The 13,077-nt window shown below is 41.1% G+C and overlaps 1 protein-coding gene across 1 annotated transcript; it reads right to left on the bottom strand.

The window, feature by feature from the left end:
* Positions 1 to 1,735: 1,735 nt before the first annotated feature.
* LOC114553763 (extensin-2) lies at positions 1,736 to 11,292 on the bottom strand. The gene is made up of 6 exons (XM_028575101.1): positions 11,287 to 11,292; positions 7,969 to 8,142; positions 5,946 to 6,558; positions 3,931 to 4,229; positions 2,171 to 2,298; positions 1,736 to 2,067 (listed from the first exon to the last, which is right to left on the bottom strand). The coding sequence occupies exons 1-6, from the start codon at positions 11,290 to 11,292 to the stop codon at positions 1,854 to 1,856; spliced, it is 1,434 nt and encodes a 477-aa protein (XP_028430902.1). The 3' UTR covers positions 1,736 to 1,853.
* Between the last annotated feature and the right edge of the window lie 1,785 nt (positions 11,293 to 13,077).

Raw genomic sequence — 13,077 nt, forward strand, 5'->3', positions numbered from 1 at the left:
TATATAAAAGAGACTTTATTGTTTTATAATAACGTAAACAATTAAGAAAGCAAATACATGTAAAAAGAGAACGATATAAAGTCAAACATGTTAGTAAAAATATAAAAGAAGGATCATATTTGGTTATATTTTGTTAGATTTGTCATCTTGTAAATATACATTAATGACGCTTTTATCAAATCAGTAATCAGTAGTAGTTCAAATGTGATTTATCATTAAACGTACAATATGTAACTTTCTGCCGCTAGGGGTCTCTCAACCAAAACAATGGACGGTAAAACTGGATTTTTGATGACGTTGGGAAGTTGTGTGGAATTATGGGAGTTTTTAGTGTTAAACACCTTCGCTGCCGGTTAGAATGCATCAGTTCACGGACGAGTTTACCCATTCAAGTTTATTCACGTTACGTTTATTCATGTTATTGGAATAAAATAGCCCCCCAACATAATTACGTTTTTCTTGATTAGATTTTTATTTGTAGCTGACCAGTTAGCTAGTGATCCAGCAAGCTAACAGTAGCCAGCAGCTAAAGCACAAAATATTTCACATATCAATGTCACCTTTTGGATGGTTTCAACACCGGGGCGGACGGGGTTTGTTGTAACGCTAGCTAGCTACTAAACGAGGCTGAGAGACGGGTGTGGGTGGGGGATTGTCGGGGAAATCTCCGCGATAGCGAGCCAGGACGATCGATGCCTGTTGTGCAGCAGCAGAACATCTCCCAGCTGACCCGAATTATCTCCCCTTCACTCTTCAGTAATCTTAACTTTTCATTTTGGTGCTTAACCCACCTTTTGTCGGGTTAATTTAGCTATCCGTAAAGACAGCTAAACGCGAAGGGGGGAGAAATTCGGCAGGGAGGAGATTTTCGGCACATACACCGGTAGCGCTACGGAGATGTAGCTAGCTAGCTACCGCTATGGATGTTGCCGCTGTTGTGACTCGGTGCTGGGTCTGATATAGTCCGTTTCCCGACGTTTAATTAAACTGCCGTTAGCGTCGTTAGCACCAGGCACTGGAGATAAGTTCTGGCCGGGGGGGGTTGCTGTAATGAAAGTAGCTGGCTGATAGCTGACTGGGGGCTAACGGTAACTAGCTAGCTTTATGTCCCGGGGCTGTTGTCAGCTGTCATCCCGACTGAGTCTCTCTGCGTCCCGAGGGAGTGAGGCAGACAGACCGGGGGTGTGCTAGCTGGCTAAATTAGCATTAGATTAATCGTCTATCTCTACAGCTAACGTTAATGTTACTAGTGAAGTTATTCGTGGGTTAGCTCAGTCCTGTTAGCTGTGGTCGAAACAGTCATACTAAAAATAACTATTAGCGTGTTTAACGATGTTGTAACCTCATAATGTTACCCACAAAGCTTTAGCATCAACGTTAGCACATTGTAGTAACGTCAAGCTGGTATCGATATTGAACTTTCAAAATAGATAAGGTCTCTGTTGTATTACTGTGATAAAAAGTGGGATGTAATTAATCACAAAATGATGCTGTATGGCAAAAAAAAGCAGTATTACGGTTACAAGTATTTTTTTTCTGCGACATTGTATGATTTACAATTACTCCTGAACGTATCATCTTGGTGCCAGTGTTCTGATGGAAGTTAGAGCAACTTGAGGGTGAAAGGTTATATATACACTAAAGGAAACGTGCCGTGTCTGAAAATAAAATAACATATTTCTCTGGGTTTGACATTTGGTGGAAACATTTGGGATAGTGTAAGAACACAACTCATAAAAATATATAACGTAGGAATGGTCGTTTTTAGACATTTTAAAGCAGAAGTGTTACATATTGTACCTTTAATTGTTGCTTGATTGATACTTTCTTTATTATTAAGTGAAAAACGGAGACTACAGCCTTTGTCGCCTGGCGTTGTGTTTTTCATTAAAGCCGTTCTCGCTCTTTTTCTTCTTCTCTCCCTTTGGCCGACTCCATTTCCTGTCCTTGCTGCGTCTGATTGGCTGTTGGTCCTGCCACTGCGGTTGATAGGCGTCCTCCAACAGGACGTTTCCTCTGGGGGAGTAGCTGATGTAGGACCAGGAGAGGGCGGAGCCAGAGTAAGACCTGAAATCAACATTGTATTTTCAAATGGATTTAACACCAGACCATGTTTATGAAAACTATAATAATACAATTCGATATATTATATTTATACACACACACATACCCGTAGCTACCGTTGTTCATGTAGTTGAAGACTTCTCTGTAGTTGAGAGGATAATCCCAGACCTGGACACCTGTCACCTGACCATCAAAACCTGAAAAATCAATCACAGGCTCACCTGACCAGACATACTACACACACACACACACACACACACACACACACACACACACACACACACACACACACACACACACACACACACACACACACAGACAGACACACACACACACACACACACACACACACACACACACACACACACACAATGAGACACACACACACACACACACACATAGAGACACACACACACACACACACACCCATTGAGACACACACACAAACACACAAGAGACACACACACACACACACACACACACACACACACACACACACACACACACACACACACAAAAAGACACACACACACACACACACAAACAAACACACACACACAGACACAGAGACACACACAAACACACACACACAAACACAGAGACACACACAAACACACACACACAAACACAGAGACACACACAAACATACACACACACAAACACAGAGACACACACAAACACACACACAGCAATTAGATTATATCAGGGACAATGATGAAGATTAAAGATGATCCAATAAGTTATGATCAAAGGGTTAAAGCCTTTTCAGACATACCAAACACTGCAGGCTTCATCTATCTGTTTACATTTCTACTTTCAGTATAATTCAGACAGGACAGGATAGTTAGGAACAATGCCAAGAGTTTGTGCAATATTATTATTGTTATTTACTAAATATTATTATTATTATTATTATTATTATTAATATAATTATATTTTACTGAGACCTTAAAGGCTAATGTTTGTTAATGTTTTAACCTGGACCCTATTTTCCAATGCATTGGTGTCTGAGTGACTAATGACAACAAAAACCTTTGAAACTGGTCCAGTATTGAGCGAGAACGCTGTCGAGTTTGAATGAAGTGTGTTTTATGATGATAAAATCGCTGAGCTATGCCAATAGACATATTAGGGGACCACTAAGGTCTATATAAAAGAGACTTCAGATACAGTATTAGGGGACCACTAAGGTCTATATAAAAGAGACTTCAGATACAGTATTAGGGGACCACTAAGGTCTATATAAAAGAGACTTCAGATACAGTATTAGGGGACCACTAAGGTCTATATAAAAGAGACTTCAGATACAGTATTCAGGGGACCACTAAGGTCTATATAAAAAGAGACTTCAGATACAGTATTAGGGGACCACTAAGGTCTATATAAACTTCAGATACAGTATTACGGGACCACTAAGGTCTATATAAAAGAGACTTCAGATACAGTAAATGGGGACCACTAAGGTCTATATAAAAGAGACTTCAGATACAGTATTGGGGACCACTAAGGTCTATATAAAAGAGACTTCAGATACAGTATTAGGGGACCACTAAGGTCTATATAAAAGAGACTTCAGATACAGTATTAGGGGACCACTAAGGTCTATATAAAAGAGACTTCAGATACAGTATTAGGGGACCACTAAGGTCTATATAAAAGAGACTTCAGATACAGTATTAGGGGACCACTAAGGTCTATATAAAAGCATCCAAAAGCAGCATGTCAAAGTACCTTTAAACCAATCACAATTGTCTTGGTCACCACTAAACGCTGCACAGAGCCCTGGTGCCACTGCAAAATAGCCTTGGATAGATCGTACAGATAGTCTATAGGCTTTGGATACTTTGATCAATACTTTGTTCTTACATTAGTAAACAGCATCTTCTTGATGCTCATGCTCCAATCGCTGAACACCTGGGCCACATTCTTCATGGTGTCCACAGTGAGGCAGACTCTGGTCCAGATTTCCGAATAGATGTGTGGCGAGAACCTTATGTAAGGTTGCAAGTACAGGTTGTAATAACCATATCTGTCAAAGGATAGTTTGTACCACCCTGAAGAACTGACTCCCATTTGCAGAGGCCTTCTGCCGGATGGACTGAGTGTGAAGATTTTGGGGATGTCTGCTTGATATTCGGTCAGGTAACGCAGACACACGGACACACCTGCAGGAGTCACATGGAAGGTGTTGATTGACAAACTTAGTTGATAAAGTTAAGTGAAAATCTAAACACATGAACAGTTGTTTGGTTGTTGTGGTGCAAAAATAAAAAAAAAGCCTAAAATACCAAATACATAAAAGATATTTAGAGCGGATAATAGAAAGGCCTAGATTTTGCAGATATGTTCATTCATGTTGATAGAAATTGTTTTTTTTGAAGTGTAGTCCGTTGTATTATGAACATACTTTGAAGATACTTTGTAAGAGATTGTAGGCACCTGCTACAACCACAGGAGCTAACGCCTGCTAACTGTACGCTAACCATTTCTAGCCCAACAGCAGAGAGCCAAGGTTAATAAACTGGTGATGTTTGTGGTGGAATTTTCCAGAAACCCCATGCTGTGGTAAGATGACACATGGGGAAAACTTACATTAGTCAGTCACGACAAGTCGAACGACGAATGCTGTGCTTGAGCTATGTTAGTCTTTATAATCTATCTTTCTTTTAAACTTACAAAGTTCTCAATGCTTTGGTTGACATATAGGGACCAAGGGGGGTAAGCGAGCCTCCACAAAGCGTAGCTCCTGTGGCGCCATTTAGATGCTACCAAGCCATCACCTCCCGTTAGCATCCCATTGACTCCCATTTATTCTGACGTCACTTTGACAGAGAATAACTTTACATCTGAAGCGTTTAAAGACTCTATTTGTCCGTTGTTTATTTCTAAAGAAAACGACAATGTATAAAAAGGCTCCATTACCTTGTAGCTCACGTTATGGCTCCGTAGCAGGCGCTTTTTATAAAAATAGGCTAACGATTGGGTCATAACCACGAGACTTACCGTCACACAGTAGAGGAATTACCGTATAGTACAGGGAAGCTCACAGGCAGTTTGGACTTCCATTATCTGTTTAGGTTTAATTACTAATGTTAACTAGCATGTTAGTGATCAGTAATTACTAATGTTAACTAGCATGTTAGTGATCAGTAATTAGCCTGTGTCTATGTTATCTCCTTACATATACCTACACTCTCCGTCTCTGTAAGATTGGGAATGATTGAGATTTCTCTCTCACAGCTACCAGAAGACTTCACACTTTCAGACAGGTTGCTCACGTCACATCTACGTCTTCAAGCTCAGTTGGAGGCTGCTCAGTAACACTCAGCCAGCACCGGGAAAGAGACTTCTGATATCCTTCACTGGTCTCAGACCAGAGACACGGAGTCTGCTGGTCCATTTTATATATATACTGCCTATGGTATGGACCCTCATTATGCTACCGTGGAAGCATGGTGCTATTTTGAGCCTTGTTAGTGGTGTAGAAATAGAGATTTATTTTTACTTTACCCTCTACCCCGACGACTAGCGTTATAAGCTATTTAGCGGTTTGAGCTAAAACATTCGATTAGCATGAAAACATGTCCCAGAGAACAGTCGACTCAGTAATCATGTGTTATTAACCCCTAGGTTCATTTGGCGCTGGATTTCTCCTTTAATGCAGCTTTAACCTACATAATAACATCACTCACAAACAACCATGTAAAACTGGTCCATGTGGGAACAAGCTGCTGGTTTCTGTTCCTGTTCAGCCTCTTTCCCACACAAGAATCAAAACTCTTAACAGGAAGACACTGTACATAAGGTAACATTTTGTGTGTCATATCCTGATTACTGTCACTGTGTTTCTGTTTGGTTATGTAGTTTATGAATGTACTCACCTCTAGTAGGAGGTGCTGTGGTCCAGGAACGGGGGGTGGTGTAGTAGGGACGAGTGGGGGTGTAGTAGGGACGAGTGGTGGTGTAGTAGGGAGGAGTGGGGGTGTAGTAGGGACGAGTGGTGGTGTAGTAGGGACGAGTGGGGGTGTAGTAGGGACGAGTGGTGGTGTAGTAGGGACCAGTGGGGGTGTAGTAGGGACGAGTGGTGGTGTAGTAGGGACCAGTGGGGGTGTATCTACGGGTGGTAGTGTAGTAGGGACGAGTGGAGGTGTAGTAGGGACCAGTGGAGGTGTATCTACGGGTGGTGGTGTAGTAGGGACCAGTGGTGGTGTAGTAGGGACGAGTGGAGGTGTAGTAGGGACCAGTGGAGGTGTATCTACGGGTGGTGTAGTAGGGACCAGTGGTGGTGTAGTAGGGACGAGTGGTGTAGTAGGGACGAGTGGTGGTGTAGTGGTGGGGGGAGAGTGGTGTAGGGGTTGGCCGGGGGTGGTGTAGTAGGGGACAGTGGTGGTGTAGTAGGGACAGTGGTGTAGGGGGGACCCGGTGGTGTAGTAGGGACGAGTGGTGGTGTAGTAGGGACGAGTGGTGGTGTAGTAGGGACGAGTGGAGGTGTATCTACGGGTGGTGTAGTAGGGACCAGTGGTGGTGTAGTAGGGACGAGTGGTGTAGGGACGACCGGTGGTGTAGTAGGGACGAGTGGTGTATCTACGGGTGGTGTAGTAGGGCGTGGTAGGAGAATAAGAGGGTGAATAGAAGGATATTCCTCCTCCATTACGAGAAAAAGTGAACATCTTCCCATTTAAATTTAGTCCAGAAGCTCCTGGAGAAAGAAAGAGGAAACAACGACACAGACAAGTTGTCAACATGATATAAAATCTACTTTTTACTCATGCATACTTTTAATGTGGCTCTGGAAAGGGAAGTTTGGGGGTCCTCTGCTGGATGAATGGATGACGATGGATGGATGGATGGATGGATGGATGGATGGAAAGGACAAAAATGTCTCCATCAACAGCTGCACACTCAAACATGTGTTTTTAAGCCTGCATTAGTTTTCCTCGAACGCACTGAATAATAAAGTTATTTAACGGAGATCAAAACCTGCTGAGAGTCAGTCTGAAGTCTGAAATATGAACGGAGACACAGCTTCAACAAGACAAAACAACAAAGGAAGTTTACATACACACACAGACACACACATACACACACACACACACACACACACACACACACACACACACACACACACACAGACACACACACACACAGGCACTTCCTTTTCCTATCAGCTCTCTCTTTGCCATTAGTTGACTGGCTGCTGGATTAATACTGACCTAATATAGACTAGTTTGGGTCATGTTACAAAACATTGTGTGTTGTGTGTGTGTAGGTCTACCGGTTGTGTGTGCGTAGGTCTACCTGTTGTGTGTGCGCAGGCCTACTGTTGTGTGTGCGTAGGCCTACCTGTTGTGTGTGCGTAGGCCTACCTGTTGTGTGTGCGTAGGTCTACCTGTTGTGTGTGCGTAGGCCTACCTGTTGTGTGTGTGTAGGTCTACCGGTTGTGTGTGCGTAGGTCTACCTGTTGTGTGTGCGCAGGCCTACTGTTGTGTGTGCGTAGGCCTACCTGTTGTGTGTGCGTAGGCCTACCTGTTGTGTGTGCGTAGGTCTACCTGTTGTGTGTGCGTAGGCCTACTGTTGTGTGTGCGTAGGTCTACCAGTTGTGTGTGCGTAGGCCTACTGTTGTGTGTGCGTAGGCCTACTGTTGTGTGTGCATAGGTCTACCTGTTGTGTGTGCATAGGCCTACTGTTGTGTGTGCGTAGGTCTACCTGTTGTGTGTGCGTAAGCCTACTGTTGTGTGTGCGTAAGTCTACCTGTTGTGTGTGCGTAGGCTTACCTGTTGTGGAGGTCCATCTTGGCGTGGTAGTAGTCGGCCTAGTGGTTGTTGTCGTCAGTTTAGGAGTTGTAGTTGGCAGTTTAAGAGTTGTAGATAAGTAGGTGAGTCCGACCAATGCAGACATCACTACCATCGCCATGGGAGCATTAAGCAGCTTCATCTTCATCTTCATCTTCTTCCTCCCCCGGCTGACCAGCGGCTCTGCAGTGACCAGTCCGTGGGTCCTGTCGTCCCTCTGAACCAGAGCCAAAGCCGGCTGCACCTCGTGACGTATACTTTCATTTCCTGCTTGGTTCAGCAGACACTTTAAGTTTCATTTCTTTTCACAGAAACCCACACTGATGTTGTCTGTCTCTCTCCCAGACTCCGTTCTCCCACCGGTGTTTGACACCAAAAATCACAATCTCAACCACAGCCTTGTAGCCTGGTCCGTCAGGGCTCTCCCAGGCTATTGTACCCGCCCATTTCCATTACTTTTAGTCAAGTAGGCTACTACACTTTCATTCTTCATTTTATGTTGTATGTGGAGTTTTTGCGGGGTGCAACAAGTGGTATGGTGCTAAAAGAGTCTCATAAGTATTTGCAACTTGTAAAACACAATGCAGAAATGAATGCGGAGTGATTCGTATCCGCTAATGCGTATTTGTGTCCGTGAGTCTAATTGATTAGAATGTTTGTGTGCAGGAGCCAGACCTTATTCCACAGCGCTGTGGAGATAGGTCTGGCAGTGCGAGACTAAGTGCTAATTAGCAAATGTTAGCATGCTTACATGCTAAACTAAGATGGTGAACATGTAATTAGCAAATATTAGCATGCTTACACGCTAAACTAAGGTGGTGAACTTGTAATTAGCTAATGTTAGCATGCTTATACGCTAAACTAAGATGGTGAACATGTAATTAGCTAATGTTAGCATGCTTACACGCTAAACTAAGATGGTGAACATGTAATTAGCAAATGTTAGCATGCTTACACGCTAAACTAAGATGGTGAACATGTAATTAGCAAATGTTAGCATGCTTACACGCTAAACTAAGATGGTGAACATGTCTGTTTGTTGAATGTATAGAGATATAGAGAGACATTCTTCATGTATGTTGGTATACTTGGCCAATAAAACTGATTCTGATTCTGATTATACTAATCAGAATCAGCTTGTTTTTTATAGGAACACGCAGACTTATTTGGAATTTATCTTATTCACCGTAACCCCCAGAGTTAGACTAGTCCATACATACACTTCTCATCTCTTATTGGGTCTTTATCTTATTCACTGTAACCCCCAGAGTTAGACTAGTCCATACATACCCTTCTCATCTCTTATTGGGTCTTTATCTTATTCACTGTAACCCCCAGAGTTAGACTAGTCCATACATACCCTTCTCATCTCTTATTGGGACTTTATCTTATTCACTGTAACCCCCAGAGTTAGACTAGTCCATACCCTTCTCATCTCTTATTGGGTCTTTATCTTATTCACCGTAACCCCCAGAGTTAGACTAGTCCATACATACCCTTCTCATCTCTTATTGGGACTTTATCTTATTCACCGTAACCCCCAGAGTTAGACTAGTCCATACATACCCTTCTCATCTCTTATTGGGACTTTATCTTATTCACCGTAACCCCCAGAGTTAGACTAGTCCATACATAACCTTCTCATCTCAGTGTGTGCTGTAATGCTGTCTGACGGCTCCAGCAGCATCAGGCCAGCACAGATCCTGCAGGTAACTGGTTCCAGTAATCCTACTGCTCCAAATAAGTGACAAAATAACACCAACATGTTCCTGTTTACATGTTGTGATTTGTATAGTTACAGCGTGTACAAAAAACAACGTAACATGAGACACAGCCGTCTTCTAACTGTAAACAAACCGGGAACTATATTCTCAGGCGGAAGAATATAGTACTTGGGCGGTATGATTTGCTTTGCAGTATCCTGTCTGAGAATATATTTCCCGGTTTGTTTAGGTTTAGAAGATGGCTGTGTGAACACTCAAAATGGCCGCCCCGCCACGGCCACGCCCTATGACAAAAAGTTTTTCTTTTAACAACTTTTCATCTTTAACATCTTAAGATGGCACAGACCGAGTTTGAAGTTCGTTAAAGTACGACATGTCAGCGGACCAGGCACAACTGGTCATCCCTAAGACCAAACGTAAATCCAGGGGTGATCGTGCTCCGAGACTCTGGAATGAACTGCCTTTGCACATCAGACTGACCGAGTCTCTTCCCGTTTTAAAATATCGTCTTAAAACTCATTTATTTTCTTTGGCTTTTAACTCAGTTTGAGGGATGATTTTTGAGGCTGTTTTTCTTTTTAGAATTCTTTTGTATTGCTATTTTATTGTTCTATTGTGTCACTACTAAATGTTATTGCTTATTTTAGATTGTGCTGAACACTTTGGTCAACTATGTTGTTTTTAAAGTGCTTTATAAATAAAGGTGGATTGGATTGGATTGGATGTGGAAATGGCCAAAACCGCACTAATTTCTAACTTTGAAATCAAAATGGCAGACTTCCTGTTTTTTGTACATCTTGACATGCTACATATGTGTACCAAGTTTCATGAGTCTACATTAAACGCACTGCAGGGGCTAATTTTCTTTAACTTTCTAGGGGGCGCTAGCGAGCCATTTTTGCGCACCTATTCCCGAAACCCTTAAAATACGTAAATTTTCAACAGAATTGATGCAACCTCAAAAAGGCAATTCATTTGCAAACACAGTTAATGCACCCTAGTTGAAGTGATACTTCATAAAATAGTTTGTATTATTATTATTATTAGGGCCCGAGAGCAGACAGCGGCAAAGGCCCGATTGGAACTGAAGGAATTATTATTTTTCAATCCATCAATAAACAAGACAAAGTTTGCAACTAGACGGTTCAGATTTAATTCATGGAGTATTGCACAGTCAGCACTTACAGTGTTGTAATCATCTACGTGGAGGAAATCAGCTCAGCCACAGAGACAGACAGGATGTCTCACTCTGCTGGGAGTTCCCTGAACCACAAACACACCACAGTCTGCTATCTCTCTCTGTATGACAGACATACAGTATAGCCTACTGGAGGTACCACTGGGTCAGGTCCTTTGTATTGCTCTGGGAATTTGGGGTATAGAATAAATAGCTAGACTATCTGTCCAATCTGTATCTGTGTTTAGAATAAAATACAAATAAAGGACTCAAAGTGTTTCCACGACAGAATACAATTCAGTTTTTTCTGCAGTGTAAAGGCTTTAAAAATAGTTTTTAGGAAAATAAGGTGTCCAGAAAATATAATTGAACAGTTAAAAGAATAAATAAACTGAGAAACTGAGAGTCCATTTTATTTACCGTTTTTGGTTGTTTTGTTAATTTATTGTGGATATTTAAAATGTCTTCCAGTTCCAGTGTTAAATATTCTTTAGAAATAAAAGTTTTATTGATCTTTGAAAAGGTGTACCTGCATTATTGTTATGCCGTTATCATTATATTAGATGAAAATGGTCTCAGAACGACAATATTATTTATCTTAATTAATTTCTGGGACAATTTATCGTCCAGGAAAATTAGTTATCGTGACCATAGGCGCCGATTTATGTTTTCCTCCGTGGAAAAAAAAAAAAAATTTTTAAATAAAAAAGTTTTACATTTCAGAACCTTATGGACAACGGCCGACACGAACACACACGCCTCTTAACTCGATAATAAATCCGTAAAGTAGGCTTTCAACTTCTCACAGATACAGATAGGATTAGAGATGAGAAGTTTAACTGACACATAACAACGATCAGCTTATATTAACAATTCACTGTGTCACTAAGTCTTAGTCTTTCACTTCCTCAAACCTTATACAACCTGACTTCACAGGTGGTTTCAAAGATTATTATTTTTTGGGGCATTTTAGGCCTTTAATTCCACAGGACAGATGACGACATGGAAGGGGAATGACATGCAGCAAAGTGCCGCAGCTCGGAGTCAAATCCGCACTCAAACTGGGCCAAATCTGGTCCCTTGCAGATTTAGATCTGGTCCGTGTATCAATTTGGGGTCACAATAAATGTTGGCCCTCCTAGTTGTGCGCCAGACAACTGCAATTGCAATTTTAAACTGCAATTTTCTGACATTCAAAGCAGAATTTGGGCATATTTGCCGACTCTGAGACTCAGAAATTACCCCAGAAGAAGAGAGAGAGAGTTTTCATATTCAGGCTGAGAAACTGGTTGTTAAAAAAAAAAAGATATATTTTTTTTGCTTGATTTGCTAAATTTACGATGGCTAAGGAACTCTTTTTTTAGGGCTTCATGTCAACAAAAATACGACAAAAAGTGTACAAAAATGTTGGAAAAAGCAACAAATTTACAAAAAGGTGACAAATGTCTGAGAAAGCCACAAAAAAGTCGGAACAAAATCAACAAAAATTAGGAAAAAAGCTGTTAAAATGTTAAAGAGAAGTGACATGCAGTAACAAAAGCACATCAATAAACTGTCCATGTCTGGCCCTCGGTGAGATTCTCTCTTTCCAGTGTGGCCTTCTGGGAAAATGAGTTTCTATATACCGTATGTGCCCCTGCTCTACCAACTGAGCTAACCCGGCTCCACGGTTTGTGATAATTTGAATAAACACACAATTGTTTAAGAATATTCAGCAGGGCCTGAAAATGTGAAGCCAATGAGAAGTGTCTTAACCCACATGCCTTACTCTGTCATTTTTGTACATTTTTCTCAAGTTTATTTTTTTCATTTTGTGATCATTTTTGCTGTGTTACTGCTTATGGCATGACATTTTGTAAACCTTTCTTTTCAGCCAAATTTTTTAAATCCAGTGTTTTTTACTCTTACATATATTTTATATGTAAATGATTCATTTTGTACCCTCTGGACACCTTTGTGGCAAAAATGTCCACACACACAAAAACTGTTATTAAATCATCATCAATATTTTTTTCAGTATTTCTTTCATAAATCACTTAAACAACTTCTAACTTAATCAAAACCACCAAACATTCAATCATTTTCAGGATTTGAACCCTTTAAATGCCAGTTTATGTATATGAATTAAGTCATTATTTATAAAAACAAAATAACACAAAAAATGTATGTAATGTCCATGTAATGTCCATATAATGAATAATATGTAGATGGGGCTTTGGTGGGGATAAGAGGCTTGGATATGTCAAAGATAAGCAACAAAACTGATTTGATTGCATTAGTATTTTTTATGTAGTTCCAGATACTCCCTTTGGACACCTTA

This window comes from Perca flavescens, chromosome 4 (genome assembly GCF_004354835.1).
Source record: "Perca flavescens isolate YP-PL-M2 chromosome 4, PFLA_1.0, whole genome shotgun sequence".
NCBI lineage: Eukaryota > Metazoa > Chordata > Actinopteri > Perciformes > Percidae > Perca > Perca flavescens.